Raw genomic sequence first — 27,885 nt, 5'->3', positions numbered from 1 at the left:
GAGTCAGGTGGGAGTGCCTTATGTGGTGAGATTGTTCAGCATGGTCGGCGACTGGCTGCCGCCCCCCTCTCCCAACTCACCACACCACACCCAGGATACAGGCACATGAAACATGGTTAACTTTTGGAAGGCAGGGGGGTCGCGAAACCCCCCCGGCCGTATTTATTAAGATATAAGATCATAGAATTTTTTAATTGCATGATAAACGTTTTATACAAAAATCATCAAGACATTAGATACAATGTTGTCAACAAATGTGAGAGCCTAACCTTAACAGAGACTCTAATACAGCTTCTTCCTAACCGAATCTAACATCCTCATCTAGATTTTTGTATATTACATTTCTGGCCATATGGCAAGGTCGCTAACCGGTGTCAGGTCCTACTAGCTGCGCCTTACCTAGAGATGTGCGCATGCGCAGCCGGGCCCGTTAATTACCTCGGTCCACGGCGTGAACTCCATTTACCCACTAAAGGAGGGCCCTTACTCTGCGCCATCCGGTGACGTCAGAAGTATGCGCGTGCGGGGTGGCTACCAGCCTAAGGAAAGCGTGACTACTCCAACCCGCGGCCCTTTGAAGCACCAGTTACCTTGCCCCTGAAGTTCTAGGAGGGGCCAATGGCCCCTCCCCCTGGGCGGGAACCTCCATGGGATGATGCCCGCCCCCTCAGACCTTAAAATTAGCTGCTCACCGGTCATGACCTTACCGCATGCCCCACACCTAATAAATACGACGACCTATGGGAAAAATCTAATGAACAACTACTCTCAGCTAAATCACATCACACATCAACGTATCTACCAAAGGAAAAAAGGGCCTAGACACAATTGAAACAACAAAAACATATTTCAACGCATATCCCTAAAAGGAGGAAAAAATTTCCTAAAGAAAGCATCATCAGCAAAATATACAAAGCACATCCAGTTCGTTATGCCTGGGAATTGAAAACCATAACCTACAAATTTACACCTAAACCAAACTAGTACAGCATTGACCATTTTTTTGTTCCAGGAATGGTGGGAGGGAAAACAAGAAGCCCCCGAGCGCGGGGCACGACAAGCTGTGGGGGAGCGTCCAGGGAACAAGAGGGTCTCCCGGGCGCTCCCTGCCTCTTTATTCCTGAGGGGTCCAAGGGGGTGGCGGCTACGCCCCCCACCCGGCCCCTCCTGCGGCCCGCCCCCCTGACCCGGAAGTCCTATGGTGACATCCGGGTCAGGGAGGGCGCCACCCAATCGACGGTGAGGCGCGCTCAGGAGGGCACGCCCCACCACCGAGAGGCCTGGAGAGGGAGGCGGTCGCCGCGCCGCCATGCGGGCGGGGGGGCCAAGAGCCCCCCCCTTTTCACATGGTCGGCGACTGGCTGCCGCCCCCCTCTCCCAACTCACCACACCACACCCAGGATAGAGGCACATGAAACATGGTTAACTTTTGGAAGGCAGGGGGGTCGCGAAACCCCCCCGGCCGTATTTATTAAGATATAAGATCATAAAAATTTTTAATTGCATGATAAACGTTTTATACAAAAATCATCAAGACATTAGATACAATGTTGTCAACAAATGTGAGAGCCTAACCTTAACAGAGACTCTAATACAGCTTGTTCCTAACCGAATCTAACATCCTCATCTAGATTTTTGTATATTACATTTCTGGCCATATGGCAAGGTCGCTAACCGGTGTCAGGTCCTACTAGCTGCGCCTTACCTAGAGATGTGCACATGCGCAGCTGGGCCCGTTAATTACCTCGGTCCACGCCGTGAACTCCATTTACCCACAAAAGGAGGGCCCTTACTCTGCGCCATCCGGTGACGTCATAAGTATGCGCGCGCGGGGTGGCTACCAGCCTAAGGAAAGCGTGACTACTCCAACCCGCGGCCCTTTGAAGCACCAGTTACCTTGCCCCTGAAGTTCTAGGAGGGGCCAGTGGCCCCTCCCCCTGGGCGGGAACCTCCATGGGATGATGCCCACCCCCTCAGACCTTAAAATTAGCTGCTCACCGGTCATGACCTTACCGCCACAGGCCAGCATTGTTAACCGACGATCTGGCCTCCCCCTGTCTTGACACCCCCTAGAAAGTGCTCACCTAGCAAAACCCTCCAACCAGGCCCAGACATTATTAGACCACAGGACGTTCCCTGCTTCAGTCAAGTGTACCCCATCACCCAGGTAGAATTGTGCGCCCCAGATACACCCATGTGGAATAGTCTGCAACCGGGGGGTTCGGAATAGTTTGTCCAACTGTGTGTTGATCCTCTTTACCGAGTGATTCAACGCCCTGACCGAATCCCCCCCTCGCCATTGCCACCGAGGGATAAGTTGAGACCATACTACTGTGCAACCCGGGCAAGTCCTGGACACCCACCCCGCAGTGGAGATGATCTCGTCAATGAGGATGCGCCTCCCCAGTTTGGCCAGGTCATTCTCCCCTAGGTGAAGTATCACCGCTGACGGGGAGTCGGGCTGCTGAGCTAAGAGTCCCTGAAAGAAGTTCCTAAACTGATCAAGGCACAGACCCCCTCTCCCGAAGAATGAGATGTCTAACCCCTTCCGTGCCGCCCTTCTCTTACGGTCTCCTGAAAGAAAAACATGTTGCACCCGCCTTACATAAGAGTGGCCCACAATCCAAATCTTCATATTCCCGCGTCCAGCATGCTGCTTGTGCTGTGATGATGCAGCTCCTCCAATTCTGGCGGTGAGTTCCTCCCCTGCGTCACAGGTTTGAGAAACTGCAAGAACCAGAAAACATACCAAGCGTGAGAATCATCTTGTCATAACATGTCAATCCGTACATATCGTTTATAACAATCAGATGACCATCTCCCAATTTTCTTTACACTCTCAGCCGAGAGACCCCCTAGAGCTGCTTCAGTTGCCGCCCCTATCCTAAAGGAGTGCGTGCCAAATTCCTTGGGATCCAACCCTGCCTGTCTAACCGTCAGTTCCAGGACCCACCGAAACTGGTATCTCGTCAATGGTGTCCCATCGGCATGACACAACAGTGCACCCCCCGCCGTGCCCTCCCGTTGCCTGTGGAAAACCTCCACATGAGAAACCGGGCAACAGGGGTTGGTCCCGGCCCGGTGGAGCACTATGGTGTGACCCCGAGATTCCTGATCAGTTTTTGACCTCTGAATTGTCCCCCACATGGTATCTTCCTTGATCCTAACACTAGTCAGTTGTAGGCCGCCCAACTTATCCCCTTTTGACCCTGCCACCAGTTCCCCAATTCTTAGAGCCCCATAGAAAGCAAGGGAAAAAGCGGCTTTGAACAGATGTATCTCCCATTCTGAACTACAAACTTCGTGCAATGCCAGTAATAAGGCTGCCAGCCGCGCCAATCCTATGGGCTTTCTGTTATCCGCAGAGTGGCCCTGTAACCGGCGCCCTCCCCTCATGGCCTTGCGTACCATAAAATTATTGGTGGGGTCTCGCATGCCCTTAGCCTGCGCAAAGAAGGAGACCGCCGCCCTATGTCTGCTTGCGGCTGCCACTGATCTCCCTTCCCTGTGCATCCATTCCAAATAGTCCGCAAAGCTGTCCTCCTGTGCCCACCTAACCTCCCAATCCTGCCCTAAGAAAGCGCGGTAAGACAAAAACGCCCCTTCGTAAGCTGTCTTGGTCCTGGGGGCGAGGCTAGCATCCATGAGGTCCTGTAATCTGGGGCACCAATCTGCCAGAGTACCGCCGGGAAGTGTGCTGGCGAGGGGTCTGCTGCAGGAAGATGTTCCCTGAAAACCTGCATTTTAAAGCGAGAAAGGGAGTCAGCTGCATTGTTGAGGACGCCTGGGACATGTTTGGCCCTGAAGAGTACATTTCATTTTAAGCACTGAAGCACAATCTCTTTAATCAGGCGCAAGATGAACGGACAGCGTGCCCCCTGTTGGTTTATGCATTCGACCACTGTCATGTTATCCGACCAGAACACCACTGATTGGTTACATAGCTGTTCTGGCCAGACCTTCAATGCCACCCACACTGGAAAAAGTTCCAGGAAGCCAATGTTGGTGGTCAAGCCCCATCTTTGCCATTCCTCCGGCCACCGTTGGGCTACCCACTTGGTCCCTAGAATGGCGCCAAAGCCCACACTACCAGCAGCGTTGTCCATAAACCCAATTCTGCTGTTGTAGCGGGGGGACCTGACCACACTACCCTGCCATTAAGTCCTCCAGAAATGCCATCCATATACACATATCCTGGCGAACCTCAGCTGACAGCCTAGTGCGGTGGTGTTTCTCCCGTAGTCCTTTCATCGTCTGGGCAATAGAGCGCGAGAATGGGCGCGCCATTGGGATGACCCGTAGTGCAAAATTCAGTTGCCCCACCACTTCCTGCAGCTGCTGCAAGGAAACCTTGGTTTTACATAGGCATTGACGCAGAGCTGCCCTGAACCTAGACACTTTGTCCTTGAGCAACCTGAAGCATCCCTGTACTGAGTCAATTTCAATGCCCAGGAATTCCAAGCAAGTAGCCGGGCCAACCGTCTTCACGGGCGCCAGCGGAACCCCAAAAGCCCGCATGAGCACGCAAAATTCCTGCAGTGCCCAAGCACACTCCTGAGAGTCTGCCGCGCCTAGGAACAGGAAATCATCCAAGTAATGCATAACCTGTTGGTGGCCCGTCGCCTGTCTCATGACCCATTCTAGAAATGAGCTAAATGTCTCAAAATAGGCACATGATATGGAACAGCCCATGGGCATACATTTGTCCATGTAAAACTTGCCCTCAAAAGTGAAACCTAACAGGTGGTGGTCCCTCGGGTGCACTGGGAGGAGACGGAAAGCGGATTCTATGTCAGATTTAGCCATCAATGCCCCTGGTCCCAGGGCACGCAATAAGGCAACCGCCTGATCAAAGGAGGCATATTTTACACTACAAATCCCTTCGTCAATTGCATCGTTCAAGGATGCCCCTCTCGGCGCAGATAGGTTGTGGATCAGTCTAAATTCACCTTTCTCTTTTTTGGGTACTACTCCAAGCGGTGAACACACAAAATTGGGGACAGGTACCTCCTGGAAAGGGCCAGCTATCCTGCCTAAGGACAGTTCCTTGGTAATCTTAGCGGACACCACCGTTGGATTGTGTTTCACTGACAATTGGTTCCTGCAATTACCGCTACCTGTGTAACCCACTGCCGGGATCCTAAAACCCTGTGAAAAACCCTCCTGAAGTAGGGTGGCCGCTGCGTGGTCAGGGTATCTATTTAACCATGGGATCATTGCTACCACATCTATTGGTGTGGGGGGGCCCGGCTCGTCTAAGTTACTCCGGCTTCCCCCTTCCCCTATGACCATGGTTGCCTTGCTTGGACCTGCTGGTTGTCTCGGGGTGGGACGGGTGTCCACAGACTGCACACGCATGCCTAAATCTACAGGAGCCCTGGGGTCTTGTGCATGTGCGCTTATTAAAATCCCAGCATACCCCTCTCCTTTCTGACCCCCCCCTATTCTTCCCCGGGACCTCATTCCCCTGGGTTGACCGAAAGGGCTGTTGGGGCCTGGCGGAGAACACCCTGACTGCACTGGTGGCCTGAGATGGGGCTGTGTCACCTGAGAACTGTTTATGCCAAGACATAGAGTCCACCTTGTCCCATGCCAGAGATGCGTCAAATTCCTTGGCCTTCCTGAAATTAACATCATACTCCTTCCATGCATCCCCAGTGTATTGATCGCTCCACCCCACAATCCTGCTCAGGTAGCAAGCCATTGCAGCCTGCACATTTGGGGGGCGTTCTGCAGTGATAGCCGAAAGGACAGCAAAGGCCCTGATCCAATTCTTCAAATTCTCCTCTACTCTAAACCTGGAGCATTGTGACCTCCATTCACTTGGATGCATCCACTCCTTCAATACCTTGGCCTGTTCCATTTCCCTATTGTCTAGCAACAAAGAGGAAATGTATACATATTTTCCCGCCCAAATCATCTCCTTAACTTCTTTGGACACATGTTGCCGCAAGTTTTCACTTCTCGTTGGCACTAGGCTGTCCCCCAAGAGAGGCAGGGACACTTCCTTACCATTTACGGGCACTTGGGCAGGTAAAACACTATCACCATTCGCCTGGGCGGGACTGGAACCTGTAAGGGAAGAAGATGATGGACCCGCACTACTATCTGCCGCCGTTGCAGCCTTAATCTTCTCTACCAACTTTTCCGCTTATGCTACATGATCAGATGAGTCAAAGCACACACCCCCCTTACGCAACCACGGCAGCAAGTCCGCTATCCGGATACCAATTCTGAAGGAACTGAGTTTGGGTTACCTGCTGGGCCTGCAGGCACCACTGGGGGCATGGCCGGCGGCACAGGAGCAATGGGCAAGGGTGCGGCCGGTGGCGGCAGGCCCGTGACTGGGATTGGTACCACGGATGAAGGGGCAGGCCCCACAGGTGGGAGCGCCGGCGGGATGGCTGGAGCCGGTGCCGCGGGAGCTGGGACCACGGGCAGGGATGTAAGAGGGACCGGGACCACAGGTACTGGTGTAATAGGTACCGGGACTACCGGCTCAGGAGCGGGGCCAGTGTACCTGGGCTTCTTAGCCTTAGACCTCCTAGGCGGGGTAGCAAAATCCCCCCTTGGCAAGGGGGCCGCCCTCTGGCGAACAGGCCTACCCGATGGGCCAGGAGCATCATCAAACCTTTCGTTGATGCGGGCTTCTAATTCATCAATTTTACTCAATCGCTTGTTCATGTTGCCCATTTCCCGCATCATGGCCCGCATCATAACCTCCATCTTGGACCCTCCTTTACCACCCCTCGGCCCTGGCATGTTCTAAGCCACAAACCACTGCCTACACTCGTAAAGTCACACTTGAGCGTACGTGCGCCTTGTACCTTCAGTAGATGGAGGGTGTCCAGGGGGCTGTCAGCACCATGCAACGGCAACCGCAACACCACCGGCTTATCCGGCTATGTCAGGGATGAGTAAACCTAGTGTAGACCCACCCGGCGGCCACCGGGAGTGATGAAATGCTAGCCCCCCGTTCCCCTCTTACCGACAAATCCTGCGAACTCTCCGCCGATATCGTGTCTGCAACCACGCCCTACGTCCACGCCTTCGCGCTGACCTGTCAAAATGCAGTAAAGTCCTCTTTAAATGCCTGTAATAGAAAATGTATTAATACCTGGGAGTATGCGACCGTTCACCACCCTGAAGGCTGCCCTTGGCTGTTACCTTCACTTAAACTTAGTACAGTTGCAGCCTTGACTAAACAACCACTGTTTGTAATTTAAAACACCAAATGATAAGGGGGGCGTGGCTTGCGCGCCGCTTCAGTGTGGCGGGTCGCGCTTGAGCTCCGAGGCAAGTTTGGCCCGTTCAGCGAATTTCTCCGTTTCTAGCTGCCCCTATCGGCGGAAAAGACACCCTTCAGCGCCGGAACATGCTGCGAGCTGTCTGACGGTGTTTTCATGTCGTTCTGGTCACCGGCTGCATGACTTCTGCTTCACGCTTCAAAGGCGCTCGTTTCCCTCACGAGCGGCCGACATTTTCCCACTACTGACGCTGATTTATCTTCTCCTCAGAGGCGCCGCCTGGATACATACTTGCAGTTTGTCGTCGCTATCCATTTCATCTTGTCTACGATGCCTGCAATTGGTAACGTTTATTGTTTTTTTTTTCTGGTATTTCTTTGCTGCTTGGCTGGTGATTAAGCTGTCCACGCGCTGTTTCTTTCAGTGCAGCTCTCTCATGTAGGTGTAAATCTTTGTCCTACGAGCTCATTACTGTGCTCCCCTGCGTTATTGTAGCTATATTATTTTTTGCTACCTGTCTGCCTTGCATATAAGTCCGCCGCTGTTACTATTTTAGCGCCCATTGAGCTCCGTGTGCTATATATTTTTTGGTATAGTCTGCGCAGTTTTTCCTCTCTTTTTTTTTCCTCAAGTGGTTGTATTTTTATTTCCTGGAGGCTGCTCCTTCATGGCTGCAAATATGGGTCGCTCTTCGACCAACAAAGACTCAAAGGATGTTGGCACGTCGTTGAAAAGGCTTAAGTCAGTGTCTCCTACGCCTGAACCTCCTCAGTCAGACACCACTTCAACGCTGGACATAATATTAGCGCGCCTCAATGAAGTACATGATATTGCGCAGTCCACGAAAACTAACACGGATTTATTACAAGTGGAGGTGTCTGCTATCAGGAATGACTTTAAAGCACTCTCTCTTCGTGTCTCTGCTGCGGAATCACAAATCAGTTGTGCAGAGGATGGTATGCATAAGCACTCCAGATCCCTCAACCACTTGGAGCGCTCAATGGCGGCATTGCGCAGAGACCTAACTGAGCAGGAGGACCGTAATCGTAGATCCAACCTACGCATTTTTGGTCTGCCGGAGGACTCAGAGAAAGCATCTTCATCTATGATAGAGTTCTTATCCCAATGGATTCCGGATACCTTACAAATCTCTTTCCACAGAGACTTTGAGATAGAAAGAGCACACCGTGTTCCAACGTTTCGGTCTAAGACAGCTACCCAGCCAAGAGCAATCATTTTTAAACCATTGCGGCATCAGCATACTGAACTGATTCTCTCTCATATGCGGAAAGCTAAACAAGTCATCTGGGACGGTCATCGGATCTCAATTTCTCAGGACTTTGCCAGAGATACGGTTATACGGAGAAAAGGCTTCCTGAATCTTCGAAAACGTCTTTCTGAGATGGGTATTCCTTTCTCGTTTTCTGGTCCATCGAAATTCCGCATTACTTATAAAGGACGTTCTAGAATTTTCGAGGAGCCGGCTGATCTAAATACCTTCCTGGACAACCAGCTGGAGATAGAGATGGAGATTCAAAAAGCGACTTCACCGACTCCTGGTGCCTCGGGCACTTGAACTGTCTCCTTTTTTTTCTGGATATATTTTTCTGTATGACTGGTTCTCTTTTCTCTCCTGTTGAGCTTATAGGCCGACCTTAACTTCCATAGATGTTAATGATATTTTTCTGTTCTTCTTGTGTTCACTCTCATTTCTGTTCTATCCTTTTTTCTGGCATCCACACTTGTTCGTTCCTTTTATAGCTCTCTTTCTAATAGTATCTCTTAGTTTCTCTTTAATGTTTTCTTCTTCTACTGTTTTACTCCGCTTCATCAACTTTTCGTTCTTTATTTTTATTCTTTTACTCATTTCTTTTACTCTGTTTATTTCACTTGTCTTTAACTATTCTTATCTCTCATCTCTGTCATCTTTTCTTTCGACTTACTTCTCTATTTTTTTGATGCTTATCTCTTCATAGTTACATTGCTTTTTCTGATGTGGGACATTTTCTATCCTTCTTTTTTCTTTTTTCTCCTCCTATTCTGATATTTTCCTACATTTCTTCTCTCACATATATAATGTTATTATATACAGTTATAGTGTATTCATTGAATATGTAGTTATTTTTTTAGGATATACATATTGATTGTCATGCATTAATCTACTGTTCATGGCTTTCCTCATGCTTTTCTTTTTCTTATCGGTTTTTCTAATAATATTTAGTAATACAGATATGTTTCTCACCATTGACTGCTTTAAATGTGATTATACAATATCTTAGTTAGAGTATGATTATTTACGTTATTAAGCTGCTTTGCGGTACTGTTTTTGATTGTTACCAGTTTCTTTTTTCCTGCTATCCGGCTCTTATAGTTTTTGGGGCTGTTGTTATCAACTATTATTTCGACTAGTACGGGCCCCTTACTTGCCTTTCCACGTTCTCCCTAGTATGCTGTTGGTCTTCTGTTTTGTCTCTATACTTAACTCTACCTTCTTTTATTTCTGTCCCTTGCCATTTTTTTCCTTCGTATCACTTTTCTTCTCTCTTGCCCTTTAAGTCATAGTGTTAATCTATACAGTTATAAATTGTTTATTAACTATACAGTTATTTCTTCGAGGATTTACATTTTGTTTGTTATGCTGTAATCTAGTGCTCATGATTTACCTCATGCTGATTGTTTCTTTAGAATTTGTTCTATTATATCTGGTACTATAACTAAGTTTCTCTTCATTAGACTGTTTAGCTAAATGTGTTTCTATATTTTCTTAGCTATAGGTTAATTGATTACCTTATTAAGTTGTTGTGCGCTGCTACTATTGTTTCTTACCAGTTCCCCTATTCCTGCTATTTGGTTCCCATATTTCTTTGGGGCTATTGCTATTAATTATTTCTTCGCCTAGTATGGGTCCCTTACTCGCCTTTCCACGTTCTCCCTAGTATGATGTTGGTCTCTTTTAGGCCTTCCCTCCTGCTTCTTCTCTCCCTCCTTTCTTTTCTCTTTTCTTCTCTTCTCCCTTTCTCTTTTTCTTGGATTCCCCAAATGATCCCTCCTACAGTGTTTCTTTTGTTTTATGATTGGCTCCTTGCAGTTCTGTCGTTGGTCTTGTGTCTGTCACCCATGTTGTCGTCTTTCGATTTTTATGTTTTTCCATGCCGGGTTTAAATGTATTATCCCTTAATGTTAAGGGGTTAAATCATCCGGTGAAGAGGTCAAAAATTTTAGTTTATTGTAAATCCCTATCGTCTGATTTGGTTCTTTTTCAAGAGACCAAGGTCACTAACAAAGAAGCGTTGTTTTTAAGGCAGGAATGGGTTTCGGATGTTTGCTGCTCTGATGCCCTGGGTAAACGAAATGGAGTTATTACATTAGTCTCAAAGAATTCTGGTTTATCGCTACTTTCTTCTGAGCATGACTCTGAGGGCCGTTGGTTGTTATCTAAATTGTCGGATGGTCAGCATGATTTGTATGTGATGAATATTTATGCACCCAATATTGATGATCCGTCCTTTTGGAAATCGGTTACCAAAAAATTAAATGACACCCCGCACTCTGGCAATCTTATTGTTGGTGGTGATTTTAATTTACCAATGGACCCTCTTTTAGACAGGAACTCTGCATTCCAGTTTCGTCCTCCTAAATCCCACAAGCAAATGCTTAACATGTGCTCCATTACTCATCTTCAAGACATTTGGCGTCTTCATAACCCCACTGGTAGTGATTTCTCTTTCTTCTCTTCGCCTCACTCTTCCTTCTCTCGTATTGACTATCTCTTAGTTCATTCTTCTCTTGTTTCATCTTCTTCTTCTCCGCTTATACATCCTATTTTAATCTCTGATCATGCTGCGGTCACTTTTACTTTGTCATCGTTTGCCCCTAAATCACGCGCTCGCTCGTGGAGATTGAATACCGAAGTTTTACATGATTCTTCTCAGGTTGATGAATTCTCTAAAGCTATAGATACCTTTTTTCATGAGAACGAAGGCTCTGTCTCTTCCCCAATTGTTCTATGGGATTCCTTTAAATGTACTTTCCTTGGTCAGGTCATTAACTGTATGTCCAAACGTAACTCGGCTATTAAAAAAGAACTTACGGATTTGTCTTCTGAAATTAAGTCTTTGGAAGCTTCCTTCAGGCATTCTAAGGATCCAACTTGCTTACAGCAAATAAAGTTACTTAAATACAAATATAATACCATTGTTACTAGAAGAGCCTATATTGGGGTACAAGCTCAAAAATCGAAGAAGTTGCTGTTAAAAAATCGTGCTGGCAAAATCTTGGCTACTACATTAAAATTTCAGGACTCTTCTTTTAAATCCTTGCAGATCTCTTCTATTACTGACCGCGCCGGTTCTAAAAAATTCCAAACGCATGAAATACTTGAAGTTTTTCGTGACTTTTATAATAAGTTGTATACTCCTTCTAATCAGTCCTCCTTTGACCAGTGTCAAGCTTTTTTAAAATCGGTTCCGATTCAGTCGGTCTCTGATGTTGATCGCTCTTTTTTAAATAAACCTATTTCCCCCGACGAAATTGAGTCTGCAATTAAAGATACTCGATCTGGTAAAGCTCCAGGCCCTGATGGGTATCCGATCTTATTTTATAAAACTTTTCTCCCTACACTTGTCCCCAAATTAAAATCTGTCTTTGACTCTTTTATTAAAGGTGGGTCTGTATCTGGTACGGCTGCTGAAGCTACTATTGTAGTGATCCCGAAAGAGGGGAAAGATCATTCGGATCCTAAAAACTTCCGACCTATCTCTCTCCTTAACATGGAAGCAAAGATTTTTGCTAAAATCCTGGCCAAAAGTCTAGAATCCTTTGTCCCTCTTCTTGTTCATCCTTCCCAACCTGGTTTTGTGAAAGGCCGTCTTGCGCGAGACAATATACGCACTTTCTGTCATGTTCTCGGTGTTGCCAAACGCTCTCCACTTCCTGCCGCGGCCTTGGCCCTTGATGCGGAAAAGGCTTTCGACAAGGTCTCTTGGCCGTTTCTTCGTGCTGTTTTATGCGCGCACAATCTTGGCGACTCTTTCATTAATATGATTATGTCCTTGTATTCTCAACCCAAAGCTAACATTAGAGTTAATGGTGCTACGTCCTCTTTTTTCAATCTTAGTCAGGGCACTCGACAGGGTTGTCCCTTATCTCCGCTCTTATTTTTATTATCCATTGATCCTCTTCTTCGTTTGATTGACCTACATCCTGATATCAAGGGTTTCTCTTTTGGCCCTCACTGTATTAAAACTGCTGCTTACGCAGATGATGTTCTTATTTTTTCAGATGACATTGCTCTGGCAATCCCGGCTATTTCTAACATCATTTCCCTATTCTCTTCGGTTTCAGGATATACCCTAAATAAAGACAAGACGGAAATGTTCCCTTTGAATGCCTATTGTTTCCCCTCGCATATGGGATCAGCGGGTTTTAAGTGGCAGTCTACACACTTGAAATACTTGGGAATTTATTTTTGTTCTACGTTGTCTGCCACTATTGCCTATAATGAATCTCAGACTATACTTAAAGTGTGTCGTCTTTTGGATACATGGTCTCCGAAACATATTTCTTGGTGGGGTCGCCTCCAAACTCTCAAAATGATGATCACGCAGATTATTAATTTTGTTTCATCCATGCTGCCGATTAAATTGTCAGATTCCTTTTTTCGCGAAATTGATATTCTGACTTCTAAATTTTTGTGGAATGACAAACGTGCTCGACTTGCATACACATTTTTGCGTCGTCCTTGTGATATGGGAGGTTGTAATTTTCCTGATTGGGAGAAATATCAGACTGCTTTTTTGGCATCTCAAGGTGCTTTATGGTTTTCTCCGCCATCTCTGCATGTTCCCTCTTGGCTGCTCATAGAACAGCATTTAGCATCTCCTTTGCCTACTGCCTCTTTTTGCACTGCATCCACTTTGCATATCCTATTTTCCCGGTCTATCATTCTTGATACAATTGCGGCGGTCAGGAAAATAGACAAGAAGGTGGCAATTCCGTTGCATAAAACAAGGTGGACATCTATTTGGCGTAATTCTAAATTTAAGCTTATCATTTCTCCCACCCTCATCTCCTATTGGGCAGACAAGGGAATCTCTCTTGTTAAACATCTCTATGGTGCTTCTGACGAACCATTACCCTTCTCTACCTTGGCTCAGAAGCATTCCTTAACAAATCTTGATTTTTATACTTTTCTTAAAATTAAGGTGGCCATTGCCAAAGTTCGTCTTCATCCTACTTCTTCTACCATCTCACTTTTTCATATTTGGTTCAAATCTGGTCATATTGCCTCCAAAATGTATAAATTCTTGTCCTCTGCTTCACTCCCTGAACAGACGGTTGCTCATCACAAATGGTTACATCATTTTGATCATGCCATTACAGACCATATTTCCTCTGAAAGTTGGCAATCAATTGGTAAATTCTCTCTTCGTAATAAAATCGCACCTTCTTTAATGCAGTCTAAGTTTTTTTCTATTAATCTCCTCCATTGGACGCCTGTACGTCTTCACTCACTTAACCTTAAAGAGGACAACTTATGCTGGAGCTGTGGCCTGATGGCAGGCGACTTTCCTCATATGTTTTTTCATTGTTCCTTGCTTCAACCTTTTTGGACCCTCATTCAGAAACATCTCTCTCTTATTTTTGGTATTGATCTCCAACTTTCCTTCCCGGTAATTTTATTAGGCCCACTGGCTGCCCTTACTCCTCTCCCTTTAGATACATTGGAGTTACAGTTGTTGGATCTTCTCCTGACTGTAGCGGTGAAAATTATTCTTATGGAGTGGAAATCCTTTTCATCGGTTTCCTATCATACGTGGTGGGCTTGGGTCTCCTTCTTACGCAGTGCACACACTTCGGTTGATCAAGCTCACCTCTCTCCATCAATTTCTAGTGGGGTTTGGAAAGCTTTGGATGATTATATAGAATTGTCTTCCAAAGGGTTGGTTCCTCAGTTTCCTTTTGATGTGTTTGTCTAATTGTTGTCTGCTATTTGGTCTCTAGGCTGGGTTTGCCCTGTGGGAATCCTTCTTTTTCTCTTTTTTCTCTTCTCTCTTTCCTGTCTTCTTTTCCTACTCATCCTCTCTTTACTCTTTCCCTTTTCTCCTCTCTTCTTCTTTTCTGTTTCCTCCCCTATCCCCTTCTCCACATTTGATAGTGATACGTTTGTTTTATTGCCTTGATAGAGGATTTTACTTGAATGAAATCTATATCTCTCACAGGCTAATGTTCATTTTCTATATATATTATCTTGGTTTACCTATCAATTTTAGCCCTTTTTGCATACCTCTATTGCATCGATTGTATCACTTGTATTGTATTTTATATTCATTATTCTTACCATTATTCTCATCAATAAAATTTTCTTGAACTCAAAAAAAAAAAAACACCAAATGATAAATCACCAAATTGCACAATATCCCTCACTTAAACCTAGTACAGTTGTAGCTTTGAATAAAATAACCCCTTTTCTGTAATTTAAATTCACTGAATTGTTAAAAATTACCAAAATTGCCCAAATTCCTCTAGGATCTACCATCCAGGTCCTGCCCTGGTCGACCCTGCTTCGCTTCCTCTCCGTGTAAAGCTGAACTAAATTCAGCCCGATTAGCTATGCAAGGTTGTGGTGCTGGGCGTGCGAAAAACAAAGAGTTAATGAGGCACTTTGCAAACCCGATGAACAAACCTTCCCGCGCTAACTTGTGTGGCGGGAAATACTCCTATGGTGCCCCGATCAAAAGGACTGTTACACCGCTGTTATCGCTTCCTGCACGCCGGCTCTTTTAAATGCACCGGCCGGCTGATCCCTGATGCGGCGCCCACCCTCGCAAAATACCTCAGTCTCCGCCGACCGCTTCAAGTAACCTGTGACCCGCTCCACCGCCGCTCCGTATACCGGTGACCTGGGCTCCAGCACGATTCCTCCGATGGACTCACTCGCGATGCCGCTAAGATTCCACTTAGCTCGGCGGCCCTGGAACCAGCTCCCGGATTTCGAAGCCTGTAATGACAAAAGAAAAAACAAAACAAAAAACAAGAAGCCCCCGAGCGCGGGGCACGACAAGCTGTGGGGGAGCGTCCAGGGAACAAGAGGGTCTCCCGGGCGCTCCCTGCCTCTTTATTCCTGAGGGGTCCGATGGGGTGGCGGCTACGCCCCCCACCCGGCCCCTCCTGCGGCCCACCCCCCTGACCCGGAAGTCCTATGGTGACATCCGGGTCAGGGAGGGCGCCACCCAATCGACGGTGAGGCGCGCCCAGGAGGGCACGCCCCACCACCGAGAGGCCTGGAGAGGGAGGCGGTCGCCGCGCCGCGCCGCCATGCGGGCGGGGGGCCAAGAGCCCCCCTTTTCAGATGATTAAGAACACGTGAGCGGGAGGGTTTTTGTTTAAAAGGGTTCGTTCGGCAGGGTGATTGAGATAGATGTTTGTGGGAGAGTTAGAGAGGACATTGTTCATTTTAAAACACAGGCTAAATAGTGGTTATAAATGCATGAAATCGTTTGTTTTTTTAAAAACACAGATTTATGGTTTTAGGTAAATAGTGCATATAAATCAGGGAGTTTTTTATGCTTCCAGGGTTTAATATGGGGGAATTTCGGGATGTTAAAAGTTGGGAGGTTTCAACAGGGGGTTAAATGATGATAGTGTATGAAATTATTTTGGTAATCAGCTTGCATATTATTATGGGGTGTGAGCACCATAGGGTTTAGTTGATTGAGTTGTTGTTTATATAAGCACTTTGGTGTTTCGAGCAATTTGTACAGTGTACCTCATTGTATTTTTCAGAAACCCCTGAGGAAGAGCGTAAGGCTCGAAATGCATCGGGTTGTATGAACAGGGTCCACTTTGAAGTTTATTTTATTGCACGTGTTGTTTAAAAACCTGGATGGGAAAGCAGCAGCATTTGAAAATGTTAAATAAACATCAAAATTGGAATTTCGCTGTCTCCGTGGTTTCTACAGAGTAATGATGGATTTCAATTCGTGACTATAATGTTGGAGTTTTGAAAAAACATGGATGAAAAATAAACATTGCAAAGGGAAAAGGTCCCATTCATAGCAGTGCATCAGTGTTGGCATGTCAGTTACGTGCCTTCGCATCTTCAAACTCATGGAAAGTTGGCATTTTCCTGCCTAAACCAAATGTGCCTTTCCGACAGTCTTCAGTGTCATCTGACTTTTAATAACTTTACTTTGGTAAGATGAATATTCCTTCCAAACATGGGACAAAAGGCCCTGGGTGTAGGGAAGGAGGTTCCTCTCCTGGGTAAGATGGTCTAGTTGGGTTGTACGTAGCCCCTTCCTGAACTTCAAAGGGTAGTCTGATTGCTGTACTCAGCCCTCAGCCCCTTCCTGACTTTAGAAGATGCCTGTCCTGTTACTGGTAGATGCAGCTCACACATGGACCTGACTACCCTTTGCTTCACTAGACAGACAGGAGCCAAACCAAGAGGAAGAGAAGAACTGACCGGATCCAGTTTAGAGTTAGACAAAGAGATGTCTTCTACTCATAGGCTGGCGCTGGGTATACAAGAGGCATCCCCAAAACCTGAAATCAGAACACTATTGGGCCTGATAAGAATCAGAAGAACTGCCCTTCTGTCTGGAAAAAAAGACAGGACTCACTTGCCTTCAACACAGGTCCGCAGAAGTGACTCCAAGGATCATTTGGCTGATTTCCTATGTGAGAAAAGGACACAATACACTTCCACAGGACTTTCATGCTTTCCAGCTGAGCAGTACCTAATGGACCTGACCTCGTACCCCCTGCTAGCCTCTTTGGGAGTGAATCCTGACCACAGAGGGCTGTCTTCAAGGTCCTGGACCATTGGCTTGAGTCAGAGTGCATTTCTACCTGCCTAACTGAAGGTTCCAACAGATCCGACTCAGAGCCTTCTACCACTGGAAGGCTTCCTTCATCTGATGTTGAGCAACGCAGAACCCCCAGAGCCACGCTGTGCAGATCTCGATGAAATGTTTCATAGGATCCTATGCAGAGATAAGCCAAGCCCCTCAGGGCTGTGACCTCCTGCCCAAAGGCTTCATCAGATCCAACATCAAGCAAAACATAGCCACACAAAGTCACACCACACAGCTCTAGCACCAAAATCAAAAGGCAAACCTTCCAGCAGAGCGAACTTGGTCCTGTACCCAGCCCATGCTCCATCACGCTCAGTTTGAACCTGTGACTTTGGCCCGGCCCATCGTGACCAGATACCTAAATTTTGTGGCATTTTTACCTTAAACTTTAAAAACTCATAACTCTGGTTCAACTGATTTGATTTTTGTCTTTTTGGTGTCATTTTATTTATACAAATATTACTTATTTTTCAAAATTGGTTTGGAGTTGTTCTTTTGTTGTGCTTTCACTTTGCCACTGTGTGTGTACTGCATAAGTACTTTACACATTACTTATAAGTTAGGCCTGACCACTTTGTGCCCTGCTACCAGAGCGTTATGCACAGGTTTATTTAGTGACTTTTGTGGTATACCCTAACAAGGATTGTGATTATTATTTGAAGCGGCTTCTCATCCCTTTCAACCAATAAACCGATTTCTTACACTCACATTGTGCTAAATCATATGTGTTTTTTTAGCAAACATTTCTGACTGTAAATGGACGTTTTACGAAAGGACACACTGTTTCCATCCGCCAGTTAGTAACAGTCAAATGCAATGTTAGCTTTCTATTATTATTATTATTATTAATATATTTATTGAGCGCACAGCTACCCGAAGGTTTCCCGGCGCTAAAGATAAACAGAGAATGAGTGAGTTGAGGGGGGAGTGAAATACAAAATTAAGTGTTAAAAAGCCAGGTCTTTATTCCCTTGCGGAATAACAGGTAACATGTTTCAGAACGCAGGGACTGGGGCATAGAGTTCCATAGAGAGGGTGCCAATAGAGCAAACGAGCGGCCGCCCATTTTAGCTCTGTTGACCCGCGGGGTCGTAAACTTGTTTTGAGTAGAAGATCTCAATGTACGGGACGGAACATACTGCTGGACTAGGGAAGATAGATATTCAGGAGCTTTACCCATTTTAATATGGTGCATTATGCAGAGCGCTTTAAACTTTACTCGGCTCTCAATGCGTAACCAATGCAACTTGCGCAGATGGATAGAGGCCGATGACCTAGCAGGCAAGTTACAAAGAAGTCGGACTGCCACATTCTGGACCACCTGAAGTTTCTTTGTTACCTCTTTACAGGCACCCAGAAGCAGAATGTTCCCGTAGTCCAAGCGTGAGGTGACGAGGGCCTGGACTACTATCCTCAGGGTATCAGCTGGAAGCATCCACCTGATTTTTCTCAGCCACCTTAAGATGGTAGTACAGGTGGCAGAGACTTTTACCACGTGTTGCTTAAAAGACAGCTGGTTGTCAAAGGTGACCCCAAGGTTGCGAACTGAGGCTGAAGGGGTAGGAGTGGGACCCATCTGATGAGGCCAATGTTGAGGGCCCCAAAGCGAAGTGAGAGGGCCGAATAAAAGTAACTCCGTTTTATCGCCATTCAATTTTAATTTATGGCTGTGCATCCAGTTGGCAATTTGCTCCAGCCCGGACTGTAAGGAGGACGTAGGGAGATGTTTGTTAGTGGATAGCGAATAGACGATTTGTGTATCATCTGCGTAAGAATAGATTGTGAGGCCTGCTTGTTCTGCCAAAAAAGCAAGAGGTCTCACATAGAGATTGAAAAAAAGAGGGCTGAGAATAGACCCCTGGGGCACACCGTGAGGGGAGGAAAAGATAGAGGAGACAGATGAGGAAGAAAAGACTTGAAAAGTACGATTAGAGAGAAAGCTAGCAATCCAGGCCAGGGCGGCACCATCAATACCCACAGATTTCAAAGTGGACAGCAGGATGGCATGGGAGACGGTGTCAAACGCGGCACTCAAATCTAACAGGATGAGTGCCACAGTCTCCCCGCAGTCCACTTGTCTTCTGATAGTCTCAGACACACCAAGTAAAGTGGTCTCGGTAGAGAAGCCAGCCCTGAACCCAGATTGAGAGAAGTGTAAAAGATTAGAAGATTCAACATAGGAGGTAAGAAGAGAATTAACATGTTTCTCCAGAATCTTAGAATAGCAGGGGAGAAGAGAAATGGGACGGAAGTTGGCAGGGTTATTAGGGTCCGCGTTGGCCTTCTTTATCAGTGGGACCACCATCGCATGCTTCCATTCGTTGGGGACCGTCGCTTCAATCAAAGAAGCATTTAGAAGGTTTAGAATGATTTGGAGGGTGGTTGGGGCCATAGTACGTAGTATTTGTGGTGGCATGGGGTCCAGGGGAGAGCCGGATTTAATTTCTTTAAGGTAGTTTTGTAAGAGTGAAAGCGAAATCGGCTCCCAAGAGTGAAGAAAAGGGGCCATGGGAGTTGGATCAGGTGTATCGCTAGAACCAATATTGGATAAATACGACATGGAAGTGGAAGGAACAGTAGGAGTAGTATTGAAGATAGCGTAGATTTTATCTATTTTCTCCACGAAAAATTTAGCCAGAGCATTACATTGGATTAAGTCCAGACAGGGATCTTTAGGTGCAGAGGACATGCCTGAAAGGTCTTTTACCACCTTAAACAAAGCCTTTGCCTATTGCACTTCAGTCCTTTGCCTTTGCCTCGTGTGTTTTGCAGTCTGGCATTGCAGCATTCCATACGCATTTTACACTGGTTTGCAAATATCCAAAGCCTTGACACATCTGGGCGGCGTTCTGCAGCTGCTCATTCCATGAGGATATTAACACATATTTCTGCGGAAAAGTAATTGGTGTCACTATATTCCACATTTGATTACATTTTACTGTTCTTAGTTGAACTTTCTTAATAGTACGAAAGAAAATAGCAAGGCTTGTTTGTGAAACTGTTCAACCCTTTTATCTGGTCTTTCTTTTTTCTGTTAATGATTTTACTCTGAAGAATTCTATATTAAATTCATTCTGCTTGCTAGTTTGGCAGGTGTTTCATTTTTAAATGATGTGCTTTTGCTTCTGCTAATTGTCTTTGTTTTTTAACAGTATTCTATAGAAAATATATCACCAGCAGGAACTACTGCGTTTACTATAGATACTAATGGGGCTATTTCTACAGCGGAAACATTTGATTATGATGCAGGTACTAAAAGGTGAGTGACTTAAGAAAATGCAAGTGACTTCTAATGTGAACCATGGATCACTGACATAATATAGAATACCATAATATAGACTTACCAAAATATCGTTGACAAAATATAGAATGCAAAAATATCGAATTCCTATCTACAAACAGGTAAGTACAAAAATATCGTTGTAAAAAATATAGTCAAAATATCGATTTTTTTTAAATGTCTTTAAAGTAATTTAAAATTTATTAAATATTAACTATAATTAACTAGAACATACTTACAAATATTTAACCTTAAAATTAATAAATAATTAAAGTAAAAAAAATAAACATACAATTGTATTTTTTAATATAATTATATATATTAATGTAATATTAATAAAAAATATACAATATTTTTACCATAGGATAGTGAGAGGTGAAAATTTACTATTACCACTCCAGTGAGTGCAACAGTAGGGAACGCGTTGGATAGCGTTGGGGTAAACATTACTATTCCCACTCCAGAGAGTGCAACAGTAGGGAAAGCGTTGGATGGCGTAGGGGTAAAAATTACTATTCCCACTCCAGAGAGTGCAACAGTAGGGAAAGCGTTGGATAGCATAGGGGTAAAAAATACTATTCCCACTCCAGAGAGTGCAACAGTAGGGAAAGCGTTGGATAGCGGGAGAGTAAAAATTACTATTTCCACTCCAGAGAGTGCAACAGTATGGAAAGCATTGAATTGCTTGAGGGTAAAAACTACTATTCCCACTCCAGGGAGTGCAACATTAGGGAAAGCGTTGGTTAGCGTAGGGGTAAAAAATACTATTCCCACTCCAGAGAGTGCAACAGTAGGGAAAGCATTGGATAGCGAGAGGGTAAAAATTACTATTCCCATTCCAGAGAGTGCAACACTAGGGAAAGCCTTGGATAGTGGGAGGGTAAAAATTACTATTCCCACTTCAGAGAGTGCAACAGTAGGGAAAGCGTTGGATAGCGGGAGGGTAAAAATTACTAGTCCCACTTCAGAGAGTGCAACAGTAGTTATCATAATTATCAAATAATTAATTAATAAAAGTTAATTACCAATTAAAAATCCATTAGCAATAAATTAAAAATCAATACCAATACATGAAAAAAAAATTATTTACTTAATTACAATTAAATTACTTCCCACCCCATTTCCCTATAAACCCACAACCCACTATGGAAAAAAGAAAGTTAACATAATAATCAATTAATAAACATTAATTACCAATTACTAAAAATTAATTACCAATTAAAAATTAATTAACAATAAATTCAAAATGAATACCAATAAATAATAAAAAAAAATGTATTACAATTAAATTACTTCCAACCCCATTCCCCGATAAACCCACAACCCGCTACAGAACTAAAAAGCATAATTACATTAAAAATAATTAATAATTGCTAAAAATTAATATTTCATTTAATATAATTAAATTACTTCCCACCCTATTCCCCTATAAACCCACAACCCGCTACAGAATTAAATTACGCAAAAATTAAATAACATAAAATTCATTACTTAAAATAAATTAAACATACATTTCAAAAATAAAATACACTTTTCACACATATACTAACATACAAAACACTTAAAAAAATTCGATATTATTAAAAATTCAATATATTTTAATGCCTATATTATATACTTCGATTATTTTGACTTCTATATTTTGACAATCGATATTATATTACTCACCTTCAATTCGATATTTTTAACCACTATATTGTGTCTATTCGATATTTTTTCCATTCTATATTTTTACTTCGATATTATGGCCAATCTATATATTGTTTTCGATATTATGTCTAGTTACCGTGTACCATATCCTCAAAATAGGCTTCTTCTCTTAAGCAATCACTTAGTTGAAGATGAATCAGGTGGAAAGGCTTCGGTAGAGGCCTGGGGTCTTTTAATTATGGTCGTCATATTGTTTTACCTAAGTGTCCTTGAGCGAGTAGCCCTAGTTATTTTCAAAGTGAGGAGAGAACAGAAGGGTGCGAGCCGTCCCATGAACCACTGCATGCTCAACTGCATTACGGAGTGATTTAGTCTAGACTCATAAGCAATGACTCTTAATATTGCACTGTGAACTCGATGGTTAGATGTTTTCAAAGGTTCCCTTCCATAAACAGAAGTGCTAACTTGTAATTCTACTGCCATTGCCGCACCCTTATGGCACGATCTGTGACCAAGTGACTTCACAGGAAGTGACATCACCGAAAAACGTTTCAGGAACGTGTCGTGATGCAGGCATTAGGGCTGGCAGTGGGCGATATTAACCAGCAGTGGTGGAGAAGTGTTGACCCACTGCAGCAAAGAAAGGAAACAATAAAATGACATTAATTAAATGTTATTACCATTTTATGTATTCCTCATGCTGCAGCAGTGCGTGAGGGAGGGCGGGGCGGAGCTGCAGGGAAGAAGTGGTAGAACACTCCTGTGCGCAATGACTGTTTGGTCGGCCTTCTCAGGCCCCAAAAACAGTCATGCCCACTCCCCTGTTCTCCGTGCAGGCTGCATTACATGCCGAACCCTACAGTCTCTGACTGAGCAGCATGTCACGGCACTCAGACCAATCACATCGATCCATTGCAGCCTGCCCCCCGAGCCAAGAGAAATGCAGGGCAAGTTATTGTATAACGTATATGTAAAGAGATCACACATACATTATACTGAGACAATGAACCATACAAGTGTAAATCAGTCTATATGAAATGTTACATAAGACAACGAGAGTTGCAAGGTGTAGGAATCACATGGTATCCATGCGACTAGGCAGTATATTTTAAGAGTGATTGTTCCTGAGAAGGACAGACTCAGTATTTAAAATGCACCACAGTGGTTGGGGTTTGCATTCCTAATAAGAATGCATTTCTACCCAAACAAACCCGTTTAGCTATATTAGGATAATTAAAGACAGGAGGAAAAAACATAACGGATTAGGATTGTAACTTATAAAGTGCAAGTAACAAAAGGATCTCTGTGACAAAAGCAGTAACCCTCTGAGCTATCCACATTAAATAGAGTTCTGTGATCTGCAAGTTAGACATTCTTTGCAGAGGCATATTAAGCCTCTGCACTACTTTTTTGATGAGGTAAAAGTGCCACTACACAAAACTGCAGCTCTCTCCAGCAGGGCAATTCGTCACCAGAGTAATTTTGCCATTTGTATTGCTGCCTGATAACTGCTGGACACACAAGGAACTCTACAGCATGTGCTTTTAGACCCATACGTTATTTCCAGACAGAACACTCACCGAGCTCTGTGCCAGGTGTGCCTGCACCAGTAGCACCATGCTAAAGCCAATCCTGGTTGTTACTGTGAAACTTTCTGGAGCTGAACGCTGTCAAATGGGTTCACCATTCCAGGGACCTCAGAACTGGGTGACAATTGCAGGTCTGAATGCCTCGTCCCTTTATTTCATACCAAATGGTGGTTCACGTCTCAACTTCATTGTGAAAATGCATACATTCGATTTTTCACACAGCCCACTTAGAACTGTTCACAAAGAACCACTGACAAACATTCATTGTAAGCATTAATTTTCAAGTCCATAATCCAATTGACCTGATGCCACTTTGACTATGTATGGCGCTGCAGCTTATTTATCCCAGTTCAGGTTTAGCACCTGGCATTGAGCTTTATTTAAGAATACACATAGCTTTTGTCAACACCATTACCAAATTCTCTTATCATTATAGCTTTGAAAGTGCTCCCGCCTCCATCTCATATGAAGCCAGTGCACGCTATTTAGCCGTCATAACTGATGCAGCTAAAAAGCTGCTAGATCCTCTACTTGACACTTAAACCGATTATGAGACATTTTGAGTAATTTATGAATAAACGTGCACCAATTACACGTTAAAGAAACATGAGAAAAAATTGTCAGGGAAATTTCATACTGCATTGTAAAAACATGCAGATGATTGTAGAATAGTAGACATCGTATTCAATTGCATAATATAGGTTCATATTGAATTAATCAGCCATAGCATATTATTTCAACATGCATTAGAATGTTAACATAATGTACTCACGTGCTATGAGATTCCTACTTATCCTCATTGAAATAGTAAATGTGTGTGATTAGTTAATGAAATCTAACTAGTTATGTTTACCTGTGATATTGAAGGGTTTCATTCTGAATTCCATCCTTTGCATATGTAAAATTGTGCACAAATTGAGAAAACAAAAATTGGTGCTGCATAGCCATATTGAGTGTAAACGACATGAAACCTTCATAATTTGATCTTCATATATGTACTAATATAAACCACTTGAAAAAATGTTAATATTTTATGATTAGAAATAATTTTGCATTTCTTAAAAAATGCTTTTTCCCTTAGTATATTGCTTATGTTCCCCCTTGGGGGTTTTTGCTACTTTTACATTTCACTTTCTTATTATGTGATGTCATTTCCTCTTACTGATTGTGATTTTGTAATGATGTTTTACTTGGTTTTATCTGCTCAATAAAGCTTTTTGAACTAAAAAAAAGAAAAAAATTTGCAGGTTGGTACTTCAAAAAATGCAGAAATATTTCATATTTACATGTGAGTTTTGCAACCCAACTAATAATATATTCTGAGCGCTTAAATGTTTAAAAGACTAGTAAAATATTATTTTCCTACATGAAATATATATTTTCATTACTTTACAATCGGCATATTCTTGAATTAATTTAATAGAGACCTGAATTTTCCTATTTTGCTTTGTCTCCCACTCGTGAGAAGTTTTCCTAAACATACAATGTGAAGCAAAACTGAGTATTAATAAAAGAGTTCTTGGTCACTCACAAGGACTGATTGCAACCAGGTTGATACTTTGGGAACATTTACTAGGGGAAACTGCCCTCTTGAACTCGCTCATGCGCCTGCTTCTAAAGGATCATCGTTTGGAAGTTTACATGTATTGGATGATCTGACTAATTACTTGAGCAGCACCACCTCTTGCTATAATATATATCTTATTTTATGCTGCATGACAATCATCCTATATGAACTGACCAATGGACTGAGTGGTCTGACACAATGAGGTGACAAAGGAGGTGTCACCCTTAACTAAAGGATTAAATTATACATTGGTTTGATGGATGGGCGGTTTATCTGGTAGAGATCAGACCTCAGAGACTACCTTTGATTTTCCTACATCTTTCCCTTGGAAGCATTTTTGCCGACTCTACTTGCTCTTCTTTCGAGGCTAACACATACACTGTGTGCGCCATTCTTGGACTCTTTCACAATGAGACACTGGCCATGGCTCAAGTCCCTGCTGAACATTCCAAAGCTCCTTGTCATTTTATGGCAAGCTCAAACTAATTAGACTGTCCTGCACTCTTTAGATCCTACATGATTAATAATAATGGACTTGCCATTTTGAATACTTTTGTTAAAATCTACCTTTTACTAAACCATAGACTTTGTCTCATTATGACTTGTTTCCCCAAGTCGATTGTACATTACAATTGATTTATTTATGACGGAGAGGTCAGGTACATTCCAATTGATTTGTTTATGACATGGAGAAATCAGCATTGAGAAATCTAGGAACACCAGGTTCTAATGCTGTCGTTTACTATTGCCTTAACAGAATTATTGGTTTGTATAATTCTTTTCCAACTAAATTTCTTCAGACAATTCTGGCTAGCAGTGATAATTCTTTTCTCATATAGTCTGGTTTAAAGAGTCATATACATTATTTTAATTACTAGCTTGTAAGTCGGTTGTCCAATTCCTTATCCTCAGTAAATAGCCGGATATTGGATCCTTTATGTCCAACATCTCATCAGCACAAAGTCAGGTCCATTGGAGGACCAAATGTGTGTTAGAGAGATTATAGTGACAAGAAACTCAATTTGAGTAACAGGGCCCAGTATCCCCTGGAACATAACTATCCATTCTCGGACTTGTGGCTTTGTTTCTTCTTTTTAAAACTGGGACTTTGGGATAAGAAATCATTGTTTTCAAAGTGATTTTGCACAGATTGTGGGCTACACAAATGACAAATAATGACATTAAAATTCCTCAACTTGCTAGAGATGTCACACACAACATGAATACACTTTGCAACTGAGCACACCAATCCCTTACTGTTGCCCGTGCTGGAGATTTCACACACAACGTGAATGTCACTTTGCAGCTGCGCACATCAATCCTTCCCAGTTGCCCAGGCTCCATACATTTTGTTAGGCAGATTTACTGTTGCTTAAATCATACTCTAGCTGCTTTCGTGAGAGAGGCTTGTATAGCCATGGGTGAGCTGGGAAACCTCAATGATCCTCATCCTCAATGATGCTCTGGGCTTACTGCCCCTTGAGCAGCCCTACACATCGAAAACAAGAAGTGTACCTGGCCGCTGGCCATGCCATCTCTGCTATGAGATGGCTTGCAGTGGCACTTGATTTCTGTGCTATGCTTGATTTCATGAGCAGGCTTGTGCAGTTGTTGCTTATGCCATCTGTGTTTTGTGAGGGAGGTTTGTACTGCTCCTGCGGCCTGTGCTGAATCTCCTTTGTAAAGAACAGTTCCCCTGCTCCTTGCCTCCCGTTTTGCATCAATTTGATGACAGAGGCTTGCACTACTCCTTCCCTCCCTGGCTCTATTTTTCTTTTTCTGTGAGGGAGTCGTGCATTGCTCCTTGGTTTTCATACTGCATCTGCTTTGTAATTTAGGCTTATACTTCTCTATGCTTCCTGTGAAAGGTTTGTTGTGTAAAGGAAGCTTGTACTGAACATTTATGAGTTGTGACAATTTACAACGAGGCTGTCTTCTGGTTTTCTTTCTTGCGTTTCTCAATTTTCAGCCTTGTATTGCCACGTTAGCCTGGGGAATTGAAAAAACAATGGGACAGAAAGTATCATCAGCATTATCTACAAAACAAATGAACACCTCAAGAGTTCAATTTATTTTAAGATATTGTAAATTCAATCAACAGTACTGATAAGCCTCTGCATTTGGGACCTATCTGGTGTTTGGTGTCATGAATAAATATTGAAATTATGCGTTAGAAAAACTTGATCTTTTGCATGTGCTTAGTAGTTTCTTGCTGGTTTCAGACAACGGATCAGGGTCATTTACTCCAGCTAATTGGTCCTGTTACTTTCTGGATTTCAAATGGTGCCTTTAATTTGAAGTGATAATCTGTAACTGTGTCATTTTGTGAATTCATTCATTTTACTAAACATATATATATATTTCTATTGCCAGCTATGCTTTAACCATCAAGGTATCGGATGGAGTTAGTTCTATTATAGGAAATGTGAAGGTGTTCCTCACTAATGTGAATGACAATGACCCAGTACTTTCATGCAGGTAAGTTTGTGGTAATTTGTTAATAGGTCGCATAATCAAGTTGATCAGCAAATAGCACTCTTAAATGTTATTGAATGTTTTTATAACAATGCTGTATGTGTTTTTTTCTATAGCTCACCCATTCACCTGAGTGCAGCTCAATACGGTAGTGTTAGGGCAGCAGAGTGGGAGAATGAACCAAAGGTGGGCTAGACTGAGGGAAGGAAAGGAGAGAGAC

At 43.7% G+C, this 27,885-nt stretch overlaps 1 protein-coding gene across 1 annotated transcript in view; it reads left to right on the top strand.

Moving 5' to 3' along the window:
• Window positions 1-27,885, top strand: part of LOC144783380 (cadherin-related family member 3-like) — a 567,696-nt gene that overhangs the window by 295,130 nt on the left and 244,681 nt on the right. The window contains exons 7-8 of the mRNA XM_078662381.1: window positions 20,257-20,363; window positions 27,564-27,668. Of these exons, the coding sequence (XP_078518507.1) occupies window positions 20,257-20,363; window positions 27,564-27,668 (212 nt within the window). The remainder of the gene's footprint in view (window positions 1-20,256; window positions 20,364-27,563; window positions 27,669-27,885) is intronic.

Source organism: Lissotriton helveticus, chromosome 9 (assembly GCF_964261635.1).
Source record: "Lissotriton helveticus chromosome 9, aLisHel1.1, whole genome shotgun sequence".
In the NCBI taxonomy this organism is placed as follows: Eukaryota; Metazoa; Chordata; class Amphibia; order Caudata; family Salamandridae; genus Lissotriton; species Lissotriton helveticus.
The sequence above is the reverse complement of the archived record's forward strand: the minus strand, read 5'-3'. Positions and strand labels throughout refer to the sequence as shown.